At 40.0% G+C, this 17,220-nt stretch overlaps 1 protein-coding gene across 9 annotated transcripts; it reads left to right on the plus strand.

Annotated features, from left to right (window-relative positions):
• Positions 1-4,761: 4,761 nt before the first annotated feature.
• On the plus strand, positions 4,762-13,064 carry LOC112566327. 9 transcript variants are annotated; one of them, XR_003099558.1, is made up of 6 exons: positions 4,762-5,141; positions 5,658-5,792; positions 7,412-10,237; positions 11,213-11,271; positions 11,996-12,041; positions 12,706-13,064. XR_003099558.1 is itself a non-coding variant. In XM_025242446.1 (5 exons), exons 2-4 carry the CDS (start codon positions 9,493-9,495, stop codon positions 12,026-12,028), a joined length of 837 nt encoding a protein of 278 aa, XP_025098231.1. In that variant the 5' UTR covers positions 5,169-5,792; positions 7,412-9,492; the 3' UTR covers positions 12,029-12,041; positions 12,706-13,064. The 9 variants fall into 9 exon arrangements, 3 of the variants coding, with proteins under 3 accessions (XP_025098232.1, XP_025098229.1, XP_025098231.1); XR_003099559.1 differs by having other exon boundaries at positions 5,661-5,792; XR_003099561.1 differs by lacking the exon at positions 5,658-5,792.
• Positions 13,065-17,220: the final 4,156 nt, after the last annotated feature.

Raw genomic sequence — 17,220 nt, forward strand, 5'->3', positions numbered from 1 at the left:
GTTGCGTGTAACCGTGTGAGTGATTGAGGGTGACTGTATTTTAATGTTTGTTGAAGTTTCCAACTTATCGGAGATCCAAACAGAAACCTTCTTTGTTCAGGACAGAATAGGCAATAAAGACACACTGTAATTTATTGTATACAAGTAATATTTTAAAACATTCTGCAGTTTTATGTGTGTAGTTATATGTCTCTTCAAATCAGTTTTGGATAAATTTGTTTTGCAAGCTTCCAAGTTGAGGGTAAAAATTGTATCAGTTTTAAAAACCTTTTGATTCATGTGGGAAGCACATGTTCTGTACGCCACCACTGTCCGGCGAAAGAAGAACCACGAGTTCTCCTATTTATACGGAATCAAATGTGATGTGTCTTTCAAGGCAATATCATCTTCAACGTAAAAGAAGCCGTTTACCCTGCATCCCGGGGATGTGGGAGGGGGATGTGGTTGTCATTGAAAGGGAGATAAGCGTTCGCTTATTGCACGGCAAGAGTTGCTTCCCTTGTACCACTTAACATAATATATATGAAAGAGAAGTGCACTTTCTACAACTATTTCTCAGTGGACAAAGGCAACGAACTACCTGGCCTGCTGCCATGAAACCCGTTTGTCATATCGCAGACGGTGTAGTAGAGAAGCTGATAAAACAGATAAAAGAATAGATAGACGAAAGCTCTGTGTTGTTATAATGGCTGGAAGGGATTTATGGAAAGGTATGTAGGATAATTAACATTACTATGAAGTTTGCCCTCGGTCTTCGTCTGCCTCTGGCACTTGCTACATTGAGTCTACCACACATTTCAAAAGATGCAGTTTGAAGTTTGAAGACAAAATGCGCTCACTGGTACTTTCACTAGTTTGTTTCTTCCTTCTTTTTGTAATCAAATTTTGTATTGTCTTCTCTCTCTGTTAGTGTGTGTTAGTGTGTGTTACTTACGTTTACATTGTTTTTAATTTCTGTTCGTTGTAAAGCGCGGTCTTACCGCGATTTTGCTGCTGACACTGTTAAATAACAATCAACTTGTAAAGCGCGGTGAGCCTAACTTTGGCTGGTGATGAGTTGGTGTTTATATTGAGCCAAGACCAACTCTATATCACGCCCGAGCTGCCACCCCTGTAAACAGATGCTTTAGAGAAAAAAAAAAAAACAGCGTGCTCGAGACGAGATCTGAGCCTTAGATAGCCAATTCTCTTATAATATTGGTTGCTGGAGCTTTGGCTGGGGTACTCACCACAAGTCTCATGGTGATGATGCTTCCTCTTACTCAAAAACAAAAGTATTAATAAAGACACACACACACACGTGTGCAGCAGAATTCGAAGGAGCAGCTATAATAAATACGTGCTGTTCAATGTTGCTGTCTGGCCAGCTCATGGAGTACAAGCAACAAATAGAGATGAACCATGAAGTGGAGACTATAAATAAATAAGTTGCGGCGGATACCTACAGTGAAAGCGTATAATATCATTAGCATACAGGAGTTGGGATGAGCGGCAACCGTCCCCTCAATACAGATACTGAGGGGACAAGAATGTGAACGTCGTACATTGTAAGCATGGAGTTCCCATCAACCTCTCCCCTAAAGTCGAGCATCTTTCTATTCCCTGTATCAGGCTACTGATTCTAACTTGAACATGAAAGTTCAGGAATCTCTTACTCTTACTTCCCGAATGCCATTATCTAACTTTTTAAACGTTAAAACATAACCTCTGACTACTTTCCAAGACATCAGTGCTACACCTAGCACAAAGACTCACTTCGAACTTAATTCAGAATAGCACCCACTAAGCAACTTCTTTATTGTAGATGCATGTGTGTGCGTGTGAGCGTATGCGCGAGTGCTCACTTACGCGTCCGTCTGCGTGTATTAGCGTGTGTGTGTGTGCGCGCGCGTGTGTTAATTAGAAAGTATACCTGGATATAAAATACATGTTAGTTACCTCCGTTCTTGTTCCGAAAACCCCGATTTTTTCTTAGTCCAAGAAAGGAAAATCAGAGAAAAAGAAAGAGGGGGGAATCCTTTTAATCTTTATATTATTATTTATATGATATTCTTTATTATCTTTATCATCATAAGTCAGAGCCATAGCAATCCTTTAGCCTGCCCGTTATAAACGTGACCCACTTCCGAGAAAACTTTTTTTGCGTTTCTTAGAAAAGACTTGCGCGCCCACGCGAACATTTATTTATGTTATGGTTATGCACCAAAACAGTTCCTGACACGTTTTTGTGTTAGTTAAGATGTAATTGTGTTTATTGAGCTGTACAGCAGAGTGTGGTCAAACCCACGCAGTGTTGTTTAGGAACAAGCAGCTTTTGACTTGAATTTTTCAGTTTCGTTTTATCAGTGTTGTGTGAAACCTGCCCCGGAGTCAAGAGTCAGTGGGCGGAGTCCTTTATTTCCAAAAATTCGGCTACAGAAGCACCTACATTGTCAGCAAACTTGCTAAACTTTATGATATTATAGCAATATGCAATATGTATACTTTTCTTCCTTCTGCCTCAGTGAAATTTTTAGACTAAAATAACTCTCACTACTCTTGAACTACTCAGAAAATCAATCGCGAACTCCTTTGGCCGATCATTCGCTTTCTTTTGTCTATTCATTAAAATTAAATAAATGAAAGACACAAACACACATTCATGTCATTATTTTGTATGAATGTTAGAAAGTTTTACAGCTGAAGTATAATTTACCCAATCGTCTAGTCTTCATCACATCTACAATTTGTGTATCTTCATTTGAATGATTGTATAGATAAAGTTTAGGGAAAGTTATCTCTCTGTAAATAAGCACGAATTATTAGTGTCATGACACATGGTGAATAATCGACCAATCAAACACAAGTTTGTATAAAGTGCTTTGTGGAATATCACACGCGGGTCGGTTTGGACTTTGCCAATCCTTAACTGTTCTATAACATGCTTATACTGATTGATCGTGAGATAACCAATTGTAATCAGTAAATAAAATCTCAGTTCTTTCGCCTTTCACTGAGTGACATCTAATTATGAGAAGATCGGTCAAAAGGTGTTTTTAAAGCCCCAAACAAAAAATCCAGTAGTTGACTTCGTCGCACCAGAGTCATCATGCTATTCCCGAGGGCACAGAAGGCGGTTCCCAAGAGTCGTTTACTAGAAAGCGAGAAAGTACGTGGTCGCTGTCGTCGATGATGGTGTAGCCGGCTGCTTTACACACTTATGGCCGAGGCGTACGACATGTTCACCGGACCTGCACTCTTGAAAGGTGGGTCACGCCACAATGTTTTCACAAAAAGTTCATACAGTTGTCCTCTGTAGCAGAGTACATAAATAAATAAGGCAGTTAGAGTTTCATGTCACAGCTCTCAAAAAGCCCAATCGTGTTACGACGATTTACACGCAGTCTCCTTCTAAACCTGTCATTATCGTGTAGGGAGGTAAATATAATAGGACTCAGGAGAAGTGGCCGTGGTATTCTTTTTTAAAGCGGAACAAGAGCTATTTCCCTTTGACAATTCTTTGCGTAACATTATGCGTGCGCGCATAGATGATGATGATGATGATGATGATGACGACGACGACGACGACGACGACGACGATGACGACGACGACGACGATCATAAGAAAAAAAAGAAAAGGGCTGAAAATGAATTTTCGTGCTTCATTTTCTCCTCAGCGGAAACACATATAGTTCATGATACATATCTCTGTAGTGTCTATTGGCGATTTTTACAAACTGCATAATACGTTAATCTCAAAAGATTTTTGTTTTAAAGAAAAAGTTTTCACATCTTGTCAGAGTTAACATTGTATGCGCTGAGCCTATAACACAAACTAAAAGCAGAATACAAAAATAATGTAGAACATAATCTTTATCTGCAACAGTTTTAGAGATTTCTAAAACATGATGTGGATTTTCTTGATTTTACAAGGAAGCAATTCATTTCCTGCATCGTTAGTCAGGCATTTTTTTATATCCAGATTGTTCGTGACACATTGGGAACAGCAAACAACAGTTATTTTGTTCGTTTGTGTGTGTGGGTGTATGTGTTTGCAATTTTCGAAACTTCAAACGCTTGCTATGGATTGACTTGATTTTACACTGAAGCATATCGTCTGCTGTATGGTTAATAAAAGAAATGATCTAAGATACAGACTGTGACTGCTTGAGAACGACAGACAACAGTAATTGAGTAATTGTGTGTGTCTGCAAGAGAGAGAGATAAAATGAGGGTTGGAGAAAGAGGGCAGAGCCCGCAGAGGTTTAAAATAAAAGCTTTTTCTTTCATTTCGGGTTAGCTGGCTACCATCACGAACAGTCGTTTTGCACGGTTGATTTGTTAGGTAGGAATGAATCTACATACACAAAGTGCTGGTATCGCACTATGCGCGTGTGTTTATGTCTGTGTGTTATAGCAAGAAAAAGGCGGCGTGTGTAATAATAATAATAACAACAACAACAATCATCATCATCATCGTCGTCGTCGTCGTCGTCATCATCGTCATCATCATCATCATCAAAAAATTATACAGAAAAATCTGGACTGATACTTACAGCTAAATAAGTTACCATATCAGTTGTGATGCGCAGGAAAGGGGATTTTCAGGGACGTTGACGATGGTAGACACTCATTCTCTGACACACACACACTACCACCACCCACCACCACTACCACAGCACACCAAACACGCACGCGCGCACACACACACACACAAATGCACATGCATACACGTACACAGAGGAGAGATGGGATTAGAGAGAAAAAGATATTATAAGAGAGATCTTTACGATGTGATAGATGTGTTACAACCGTAGCGATCAATTGTCTGCCCTATATCCGTGACCCATTTTCGAGAAATGTTTGCGTTTCTCGGAAAAGATTTTCGCACACGACGAACACTACAACACTGGAAGCTTTGTGTTTTCTGATGTTCCAAAACAGTAGCTTTCACATCTTTGTGGTACTGTGTGTGTGTAGTTGTGTTTATTGAATGAACTGTACAGAGTGAGGCCTTTCACCAGGCCAGCCTTTGAACATAAAATGTGTGTACATGTAGTTTGTTCATCTTGTCAAGGTGTTTTGAAACCAGAAGCTTTCGACTTGCTTATTGTGTACGTGCGTGACTCAAGCGTCAGGTGACAGTGAGGTAATTCAAAGAGGTGAGTTACAGTAGTGTGTGTCTATTGTCATGAAACCTGTATAATCTTCCATGTCCATGTTAGTATAAGGCATGTCTTTTTTCCTTCTCTCTCGGCTTAACTTCACTTAACACTGAAATAACTTTCGTTACTTTTGTACCTCAGAAAACCGATCAAGAACGCCATTTCTTCTTGTGTCTATTCATCAAAATTAAATCAGGGTATGACGTTTTCGGAAAGAGGTCTGTAAAATAGGTAATATTTAAATCACGCCGTGATACACGTGTGGATGGAGACGCGACCAATCAAACGCAAAGTTCATGATACAAGGGTCGGCTGGAATGTCGCTTACGATTCTACACAACAGAAGACTTCAAAAAATAAATAAATAAATAAATAAAATAATGATAAACGGGTAGGTGGGATGATCAGCTATAATAAGTAAAAAAGAGGCTCGATCAATCGATTAACACCAGCGGTTCATTGGCTAATCATTGGCAGTCTAACCCTTGTTTTTCACTTCTGACAAAAATCTAGCAGATGACTTTACCACTGCTCTAATTACTCGTCAAGGACCCAAGGGTACTGTACGCACTACCAAAGTATTTGGATGGCCCACACCCGTCAATGGTACTTGCCTATGTGTACGACTTACGTTCACCAAACTTGCAGGTGGGTGGTATATTCTTGTTTTACCTTTGCCAGAAAAATAATTGACCTCAACAAGAACAATAATAAAAGAAAAAAAATATTAGATAAAAGACTTTATTGTTACAACACACAAGAAGGGCGTACGCTGAACATATTGTGTGCTTTTGGGTAGAGGAATAGGGAAGGACACTCAGGGGAAGTAGCCGCAGTTTTGCTTACTCGTTAAACAAGAGTTATTTACCTTTGACCACTCTGCCGTACTTTCGAGCTTTGCCGACTCGACGCGTGCGTAGTGGGACAGTGATGAAGAACAGTAAGTTGGTACAGTGGGGAGGAGACAGAGAGACACTGTCATCAGCTTCACTTGAAAGCACATGTGTGTGTATGTCGCCAGAATCTATTCCTTTTAATCTCTTACATATAATCTTCACTCTAGTGTGCTGGCGTGTCATCATACCGTAATTGCCCTTGCGGATTAATAAAGTTGTATTGTATTATTGATCATGCATTGCTTTTGACAGTGGCCATTTTGTCGTGGCCATCTAATGACTAATGGTCACAAACCGAAATCGAAACCGAAAAAAAAAAGAAAAAAAAAAAGAAAAAAGACCTTCAGCAGAAAATCGTTTCTGTTGCGTGTGTCTTTACGTGACGGCAGTTACAGTGCATAGAAAGTCTTGAGTAGGTGAATACTGGCGATATAGACAGAGTAAGTACCCATCTTTTATCATGCCACGATGATAAACCTTTCTTTCAGTGAAGGGATAATTGCGGCGAAACATGTTTTTAAGACAAAAGATTTTATCTCGGTGTCCAGGCTACTTCTCGATCTTTTAAGGGCGACGAGTGCTCGCCTTCTTTAAATAAGTACTAATATCTAAATCGATAATATTTCGATAACTGTGCCGTGACAATCAGCTAGAATGTATGTGCGTACAGTTTGAAGTAAAAGAACGTTCAAAACAGTTTGCTTTTCGACACCTGGACACCAGTCGATCCTCCGAGGTTTAATCTCTTAACATTAACGATGAAAAATAAATCTTTCGGAAGTGGAGGTTTTATTATTCAACCATTTTTACATCTCGCAAATAAAATACTAAACTGACATAACATAAATTATTGTAAATACATTTTACTGCGGGGTAAGCAATAGGAATGTTACTTAAAATAGGAAAGTGGGATATCCTCCTATTTATATCCCGTGGATATTTCCGATTATACTTTGTCAGACAGTCGATAGGTTTAAGCAGTATTTTAAAGCGAAAAGTACACACATGCCTGTTCCAGGGGCCCCTGGTACTGTAGTGGTAAAAATAAACAACAACAAAACAACAAAAATACACTTGCTCGAATAGAGAGACAATGGGTTCAGATTTCTCGGAACACTCTCCTTATGTGACATCTGTTCGCAGGGCTGGTCGGCTGGGGTTTTCTCTGGGTACTCCGGTTTCCTCCTCCCTGTCCCCCATAGTGCGAAATCACCTCAAGGTTGAAGCACTTTCCTGCTAAATAAGCCAATCATACCTGTTCTATGTTAAAGCTGATCTGGAAACATATTGAAATTCGGAATTTCGATCATTTTTATTGCATAAATTAATATAGTAACTTTGATATACATTTGTGTGTGTTTGTCTTACCAGGATCTGGATTTGTTGAGAATAGTTGAAAGTTCACACAGCTGACTTTCACCAGTGTCCTTGACGAAGCACCTACTACCACCAGAGTTATACCTACTACCACCCTTTCTTGTCATCACCAGCCTTGTAAGCCGAGGTGAAAATGAGCGAACACGAAAATATCAAAGACAAGACGCCGAATACAAAGTTCGTTAATAACATCTCTCAGTCACAAACTAATGAAAACCTGAATAATAAAGACAACGAAATCCTAGCGACTCCTTGTCAATCTCCTACAAATTTGCGGACATCACCTAAATGTTTGCAAGATTGTCAAGCAGGACGATATTCTCTCGGAGAAAATGCTTGTTCTCTTCCGTCACCTCAGGATGCAGACAACTTCGAACCTCATGCAAAAACAATCGAAACGCCCAATTATGGCAAAAACGACAGCAAACACCATAGACAACCCAATGTTACATCACATGCGCCCCAACATTCCATGTTTATTCGTCCTAAACATAAGCACGACTGTCGGAAAAACAAAGAACATGAATTCGAACGTTCATCTGTTGATACTGATAAACATTTCAGCAACAGTCAATGGGTTTTGCAAGACCACCCAGAGGAGCTGCGAAACAAGAAGACTTTAAACAGCTCTTGCTTCTTTGACTTTAGCAATCATGACTCTTTAGAGCCAAAGACACAGCAAAGACAACTTGATTTTTCTGAGGTGCTTGGGAACTTTCTAACAAAAGGATCAGCCCATCAATCCCTGAATTTGGGTGAGAGAGTGGAGCCTCAATCGTCTTATGCCAGCCAGCCTAGTCATGTGATCACGTGTAGAGACAGTGGTCAGACAGACAGACAGTATTCTCCCAGTAATACACCCGAGGTAGAAGGTAGTTCTAGGGATCATACCTTAAGTGTAGTGGGTGCTGTCCATCAGCATTCTCGAAATCAGTTACTGGAATGTGAAAACAAGATAAAAAATTATTATGATGGTCATACAGCAGATGTGAAAGAATATTGTGTGGATCGCAGATTAGAAGTTAGTGAAAATGTCAGAAAGTATTCTGTGGATCATACACCAGACAGAGGAGATGGGAGTGAAATATCACCAGAAGTGAAAGACCATTTACAAATGTATACTGTTCTGAAACAGGATGAAGGCGATTACGGTGAAGGGTGGTCTGAATGTCAGTCAAGAAAAGTAGAAGCAATAACCAATCCGCATGCTGAGGACATACACCGTGAAAATCATTCTGCTGAAGAAACTGAAAGCTTGTGCTTTGAAAGGCAGCCAACTGAAATTGGACACAGTGAGAGGAGGAATTCTGAAAGTCAGCAAATGGAAACGGGAGAAACTGGTCAGATGCATTTGGAAGTTCTTTCGCTAGACACAAGAGAAAGGTATGAGAAGAGCTCTAAATCACGCTCTCTGAAAGAACTGAATTATGAAGAGATGAAGTGTCAGCCTCTCGAAAGAGAAGATAACAGTAAGATATCTTCTCAATCTCAGTCGTTAACACAAGGCACAGCTTTGAAGTCGAACGACTTTATTCAGTCTGCAAACAGATCTTCACTAAGTGCATTGCATTCAAAACAACATCATAATAGTGACCATCAGAATAAAAGAGCGAAAACTGCAACTTGACAAAGAATTAGTACCAAGAGAAATCAATCGTGCTGAACTGTTACCTTTTCCTGCTAGTGTGCAAGGTGCTGATCCAGAACTTGAAAACCAGGAAGAGGAGGTAAATACTCATAATGAGCAACTACTACCAAACTCAGAGGCCGATGTCTATTTAAGACTTCACGAGGGTCATGCTATTGAAGAAGCAGAAGGAGCAGTCGACGGGTTCCAGAATGATGATCCACACTCTCAAGGTGCTGCAAACCAGGTTGCTTTTGTTTTGTCACCACTGGTATCCAGACCTGTTTCAGAGGACACTAAATCTTGTATTGACAGACTCTTGCCCACTCAAGAAAGAAAGTTCCCAGATGCAGATGCTGGATTGTCGTCTGTTAACACACCCTCTTTCTCTACGGAACTACACCTTCCTTTCCGGGAAGACGGCGATGCACGTTTAGCTCCAGGCTCTATGGTACATACAGGTCATCGACACAATTGTGAAACGAGGGGGTTGTCTCCGAGTCCTCGTTATCCCGAGGAGCGTTGTGTAGCACGAGGCGTCGGATCACTTACTCCTGTTCCTACCGGATACATCCCATCGGAGATGACAGCGACACGACGCAGAGGTAGCGTAAGGTTACGGGACAGCTCCACCGGCCTACTGACTGGAATGCACAGACGTGATGATAACGAGTCTGAGAGGTTACTGCTGCTGCGTGGCCATCATAGACCAGCAGCCCTCCATCATCAACAAAGAAGGCCGACATCGGATCCTGCGCTTGGTGTCCATTGTCTAGTAGCGGTCGGCGTGACAGTTACGCCAGACGAGCGAGACTTTCAGATCCCAGGAGTCGTCAGCCTCCTCTCATCAGCTGCTCGAGCATCTAGGATACCAGAGATTCGGGGTAACCGTGGCCATTTATCATTTATCCACCTTCACCCAGGTGTCTCCGTGCAAAGCGAAGAGACGGGAGAGGACAACCTAGTCCCCGCGCAAGTTGTCGAGTTTGCTCATCGTGCACCACCAGGTGCCGACATCTATCATCAAGATACGCACGACATCGATCTGCACTTGCGGCGAGTCCTGGGGACTCATCTCCACCTTCGGCCAGGTTCCACCATCCAGTCTGGTGTGACGGAAGTTTCTTTCACTGATATCGATGTCAGTCTCAGTTCTGCCCTCGGGAGACGTTTGGCATACCGGATTTTTGCAGGTAAATAATAAGTACCCTGTCATGTTAGAGAGTCCACTATTAAGGACTGGCAATAAAGTTTTTATGACCAAGTGTGTCGCGTAACCGTCCCCAGCGTCACCGGATGCACGCTCACAACCGCCCAAGCAGCCAGCACGAACACACAACCACTCGCTCGGCCAGAGGCGGCGCGTGACGTTCCTGTCGAACCAAAAAGCACTCACAAGAACAAAATGAACGGTACAAAACAACAAATTTATTACACACAAAATAATGTTAATAAAATGTCTCATACACACATCTGCACACCCACACTTAAAAAAGGGAAGAAAAAAAAACTGCCCTGTGCACAGGCGAGAGAAAAAGAGGGAAGTGAAAACAGAAGAACAAGAAAACAAAAGGGGATGGGAGACACAGCACCCGCACGCACTTCGGGTGGCAAGTCCATAGGTTGGTCAAGGTGTTCGCCCACTGCAGCTTGCCCTCTGGCCCTGCGTGGCGCTACAGCTCCTCTCGTCCAGGCACAGCTTCCCCGGTGGCCCTATGCAGGTGCGAAAACCTGAGCAGCCCGTTTCTTTGTTCGAGATTTATACGACACAAATATCCCAATGTACAGAAAAGGGGTAAAAGTCATGACATCGTGATGTCCTTAATTAACGTGTTACCAACTCTGCCATCGGCTGAGTCCTTGACAAAGTAAGCCTAACCATACGCTATCCTGATATATGTGTTGTTGACCTCTTTCTAGGCTTTGTGATAACAGCAGGCAAATATCTCGAGTATAAAATGGGGTACAGATTTGAGGATGTAGTGTCAAGCTCAACTCAACCACTGGAAAAAATGTGCACCTCATTAGCTTTTTAAAAACAATAATTCTTACAGTATCATTCGAAAAACTGGATTAATTTAGTAATATTTTATGAGTAGACATTGTATTAAACTAGCAACAACAACAAATACAAAGCTTTCACTAATATTTGCACGTGTTTATTTCAGGCCTTGATCCACATACAGTCTACGAGGATGAGGGAGATGAGAATGGAGATACTTATGCGGTACGATGATACAGTCACTATTAGTAGCAGAATATTTTACTGCAACAAACATGTCATCTTCCGTTATTTCCGTTAAGTTGCTTTTTTGAGCTTTACCTTTAAATTGCAAAACACCGAATACACGGTGTCCATAAAAGGAGGCCGTTTGCATAGGCTATGAACCGTTTTAATTCGCATACGAAATTCTCTTGTTTTGTATGTAAATATTATGGCTGAAGAAAATTAGATATGACAGCCACATTAACAACTCCGCTGCTTCACAGTTACTTAACACGATACGACAAGATTTTACTATCCTTGTCATAGGCGATCAGTGTGTTCGGAGCTAGTGTGACAAAGCTGCCGCACGTAAATATTTCTTCACAACAGCAAAACTGGACGCAGATCAGTTCAACACCCCCATTCTTTTTTTTTTTCCCCTTGCTTCTGTGTGTGTGCGCGCGCGCGCGCGAGCGGAGATTGCCACAAGACCACAAACTCCACAAGCGACGTGATTGGAAAAAAAGATGTCCGTCTGTGGCCATATAGTTTGTTCGAAGCTTATTGCAGCTATTCCTACCTTTTATATATAAGCAATATTCAACGACGCTTTTGCTTGTGCCACTTACTACTATAGATATTACTTCTACAATGTTACGATTACATGAACAACAACAGTTACTTCCTTTTTTTCTCACTTCCTCCGCTGCAAAACTGGTGAAATATGTTTATTTTGTGTCTTTAGTCTGACACCGAAGATGAGGAAGGCGCAACATAACCCCGCTTTGCACGTAAGAGCTTAATTTTCTTTAGCCGAATCCGGAATTAGGTGTCCGAGGAGTCTGTGGTCAGCTGACTATTAAGTGAGCGTGGCTTTTAGGCCTGATTGTGACAGCTGTTGAGTAGTAGTCACACCACTGTGGTAAAAGGGACGCAAGATGGAACAGTGAATGCCAAGAATGAATTCTAGACATAAAGTAACAAAAGGGGTTCGGGAAAAATGTAAATAGCGGTCAGTAGGTCCGAAGACAGTACTCACCAATGACCGTAAAATATGATCCAGCAGTTCATTTTCTGCACGATTACCAAGTGCGTATCATAATCCAGAATAATAAGAAGCAGTCTTTTAAATCATTTTATAATTTTAATGACAGCAGCGCCATATAACATTATCAACAGAATTGTTCGATCTCCTCCGCCGCCGCTGGAACTGCAACTTGGACACAATCCAACTCCAAACAGCAACCGTCCACAGAACATGTCGAGACGCGGAAAGTCGATCAGTGTCACCTATAAAGATTTTCGGATGGGGTGTTCCATAATCACGATAATCAAATCGTTTTAATAAGTTACTATGATTAAGATGTTGATGTTGTAGAAATAACATTCAGTTTATCATTCCTTTGTATTTTTGTTAACAAATCAAGTAATATAGCCGTCTTTTTTTCATTTCAGGAGATACAACCCTCTAAGTTGGACCATTACTTACGAGAAGCTCACCATACCACTGCACATCCAGATTCCAGTGCTGAAAAACTGTGGATGTAATACCTCTACTTTTAAACCTAAAAAATTATATCAGGTTAAATTAAGCGAACATGATAAAGAGGAATGGTTGTATTTCAAACAACAGGCAATGAAAACAAGAAAAAAACCCAAATGAAATGTGCTGTGATAAAAACTTGTCTAAAATTAAGTGAACGTAATGAAATTGTAGTTAAGGAAATATATAGAGATGTATATTTCTTTGCTTCTGCGTGTGCCTTAATATAAATATTTCTGAAAGAGATGACTGGAAAATGTATTGATAAACAGTTGGCTATGAATTTTTATTTATTTGTTTGCTTTGCTATGCTTGGTAATTTCGTGTATTATGCGCATGATTATACGCAATTGGGTGACACGTTCATCTTGTACAAAAGAAAGGAAGCCTAAAGAATTATTATTATTATTTATTTATTTATTTATTTATTTATGCAAACCCTCCCACCAACAGGATCAATGAACTCTGTCATTTTCCTACTATCGCTATTTGCGCTTTTGCTATCACAGGAAAACACACTCATAATACGGCTTTGCATGAATGAAGTTCATGCAATTTTCTCTGCCACTCATTCTGAACTGTTTATTTAAGAGATATTTAAAATTGTTGATAAAAAAATAAAATGACAAAAGTCGTATGGGGTTGAATGTGTGGATGTTTTGAGAAGTAATTTTTTCTGCCTTTATGTATTAATATGGAGTGGTCTTCCCTTTGACCGGTCAGGAATGTGATGGCTATTGTTGCTGTTGCTGTCCTGACCAGAATTGTTCGAACAGTGTAATTTATTGCCTTGACAATTTCCTGAGGATTTTTCTCATTGTGTTTCTTCCTATATTGTTGCGACGAGTTTTGAGGACAGCTACCAGGAGAAAGATCTTGTGTATCTTGTGTTTTGTTCATGTTGGAGCTCCGAACTGGATGAAGTAAGCTTCAAAGAGGACTTTCAACCAGGGAGACTGTAATGCAGGAATTTTATTTTTGAGGGGGGAAATTTGATTTTAATACACATAATGTATATATTTAAAGAATGTGAATCATTTTGTTTGTGCAAACAAATTGGATATTATATTTATTTCTTCTATTTATATTTTAGACATAGATCTCTATAAAAGAAAGATAAAAATATTGTTGATAACAATCAGTTTTCAGCAGACTAGCTACAAAACAAAAATTATTTAGAAAATCTTAATATAGATATTAGTGTTTTAAACTAAGCTAGATCTTCCTAATATGTAAGTTTCCTACCTTCTTTTCCAATGCAACGATGTAGGGAAAAAAAGAGAAACAAGTTTCAAGAGATGAATTACAAAACATAGATGCACATTACACAGAACTTTATAAGTGTACTGATGTTATTTTGTAACCACCAACCTTCAAATTTCCACCCTAAATTTGTTTGGGGCCTATACATTTTTGGATACAAACTTGTACTAAAAAAAAAAAAACCCATTGATTTGTGTCCTTATCTGATAATGTGTGTATGTATGAACCTTTTAAAATACTCCTATACATACATACACATTGCTGTACAAGCAGTGTACAATTTTAATTCCTCAAAATTTCAAACAACTTTTCAACAAGTAACATCCATAATACCTAAATAATATCTGGGATATAAGACCCACTTAAACACACCAACTAAAGACTGAAGGCGGGTGGGGGAGAATAATTGGTGTTTTACGCCGTCAGCAGCTATTAAGCAATATCACTTCAATGCAGCCATCCCTGTAAACAGATGTCACATGAAGAAAAAGAACAGCGTACTCGAGACGAGAGTTGAACCCAGGAATGCCAACCTTCGCTGTATTGGTGACAGGTGCCAACTGTTGCGCCACCGTACCGCCCTAACTAAAGAGCGGAGTTCAGACGGAAAATGTTGGTAAACCCTCAAAGACTGGACCTGCTGACTGTCACCCACAATAGGCAAGAGGCGGGCCCTGCCAGCTGCCTCGTCTATTCATGCGGTCCCCCACCCCACCCCATGACAGGCGCCGGTCAAAGGACGACTGACTGACTGACCTATTCTGACATTTCAGTGTCACCGTTTAGAAATTAAAATAACACTTCTGCGTGAACTGCTAGCACTTATCCTACTGACCTTGTTTAAAAGGATATGCCGCTCATTGCGTGGTCTAGTCGAGGCAGTGGTTAAAAATTATTTTGTCTGTTCATCAGGAAATATTCCTGTATATAGAAAATAATAAAAATATGTCACATATATCTAGATAGATGTTTATATAGCTTATGTACTCCAACTGCCACGCAACTTTTTTTTAATACCGTTGCTTCTTCACCTCAATGTTTAAGTAGAGAATTAATAACAATTATTTATGCATAACAACGTTTATGCATAAAAATATTCTCATTGTTACTGGTGGTAGCTGTATTGGTGGTGATAATGTTCCCATGAGCAACGACGGGCTGAATTTTTTCTGTTTTCTTGTTTTTGATATGTTCTTCGTGGAATCTTCCCTTAGCATCGCACCCCTTGAAGACTGCAAGCTATTCAGTCTTCTGTGAAGGTTCGAGTCCTACGTGCTTACAGAAACACAAAAGGGATCAGAGAACATATTAGATGAACATGGAGTTGACAGAAATATTTATTCTGTACTCGTCTCATTTTAATAAGCTACTATTGTCGGCTGTACTATAGAAGTACTGTACTTATGGCTTAGCGCCTTTTGCGGACCCACTTATTTGAAGCTGTCAAACTGTCCACAACTTCTCGGCTTTAGCACTGATGGCCTTGATGATCCCGTTTGCTGTTGTTTATCAGTTAAGTGTAGTTATGAAGCTCACGAAACTATCACCAGGAAGCAAACAGGGAGATAGATTAACAACAGGCTCACTTAAAACATTTAAGAGTCAAAGGACCTGTGAAATAAACGTGCAGCTGGACAAAAAGCTCGATCATCGCAAAGTATTTTGCAGGTATCAGCTCTGTTTCCATACTTTTGCAATGACCAAGTGTGACCTCTGCTTAAGTATTTCTGTTAATGTGTACTTGGGCATGAAAACATTGCGGCAGGACTAATTTTACTTTATTAAAACGCAACTAATTGAAGATTGTGAAAATGATTATAATTCTTGTTGCTTGTTGCAAATGCCGTTTGTTGATTTTTATTTCATTTCTCTTTATTCACGCTGCTATTTTGTGGTATTTGCTACCTCGACAGTAACTGTAGTGTCTAGACCGAACAGTATTAAGCGTGGAAAACTTATATGTTCTATTTCCGCTTTAAATTAGTACAAAGGTTATCCAATATAATTATGTTATAAATCTAAGCGATCATAAAGTAGCGAAGAGAGAGAAGGGCAGGTGGTGGGAGAAGGTGAGGATTGGTGTCATATGCCCGCAACAACTACAACAACAATTATTTTTTTAAAAAGCGCAGACAGTTTGTACAAAATGCGAAAGCAGATGGGTAGCCTTGCAGAAAACAAAGTAGAGAAGTGACATTAACCAATTTCCTTGCTCTAAGCACCAGGTGTGCAGTGGAATTCTATTCTTTCTGGAGTTTATGGAAGAGATGAGGGGCAGCCTGCAAAAAATGAGTTGCAGTAATCAAGCCTAAAAAGAACAAGAAAAAATGGGGTTGGGAATTGGGAATTCCCGAATAATCTTGTTCATATAAGGGCTCCTGGCCATTACTGACTGCTTACGTCCGAGGCAAGTACGTTAATTTATACTTATTTGAGGAATATCTACATAAAAGTGCGGCTTGAGAGGTTGTAGTCTCTGCTGCACTGTTTTACTAAATACTATACAACACTATCTGCCTTTGAATTATACGTGTTTGAGTTCATATGTTATTCAAGACTGTCCAAGTGCTCCTCATTCGATCTCTCTCTCTTCGCTCGCCCATCTATCTGCCTTTCGGGTAATTTTTATGTCGTCAGAGACTACAGTGGGGCTTTTAATGTTATTTTTTCCAGTAAATTTTTCACGTTAAGTAAAGATGTAAATTTGGGCTGGATTACATGGACTGTATGAACATTACAGTGAATGCCAAAAGCTGATTGACGTTTTATATATAGGAGGAAACGAGATAGTAATGTAACACAGTCCTAAAAATTGTATGTGAATGAGTGAAAGAGCAAGTGAGAGACAGAGATATGAAAAGCCACCTGAAAAAAGATTTAAAATGCACAAGAAAAGACACACACTCGCTCTCTCTCGCGCAGACATACAGGCATGTAATCGCATGAAGATAGGACGGACAACGAGTTAATAATTATATGCTGTTTTTTTCCTGTGCTTTGTTTATACTGAGCGATTGTACAATGTACATGGTTGTACACTGGAGACTGCTTTTAAGTAAGACTAGGTTAGGGTGTATCATCAAAACAGGCCTACAAATATTTGAGCTGAGCATATGGCATATATATATAATAGGTCAAATACGCAAGACATAATGACTAGATCG

Source organism: Pomacea canaliculata, linkage group LG6, assembly GCF_003073045.1.
Source record: "Pomacea canaliculata isolate SZHN2017 linkage group LG6, ASM307304v1, whole genome shotgun sequence".
In the NCBI taxonomy this organism is placed as follows: domain Eukaryota; kingdom Metazoa; phylum Mollusca; class Gastropoda; order Architaenioglossa; family Ampullariidae; genus Pomacea; species Pomacea canaliculata.

Excerpts from the sequence above, each read along its gene's own strand:
- LOC112566327 (XM_025242444.1), top strand. The coding sequence starts at position 9,493 with ATGGTACATACAGGTCATCGACACAATTGTGAAACGAGGGGGTTGTCT. Across the intron at positions 10,238-11,212 it reads GGCATACCGGATTTTTGCAG|GCCTTGATCCACATACAGTC; the intron begins GTAAATAATAAG and ends TGTTTATTTCAG. Across the intron at positions 11,272-12,705 it reads AGAATGGAGATACTTATGCG|GAGATACAACCCTCTAAGTT; the intron begins GTACGATGATAC and ends TTTTCATTTCAG.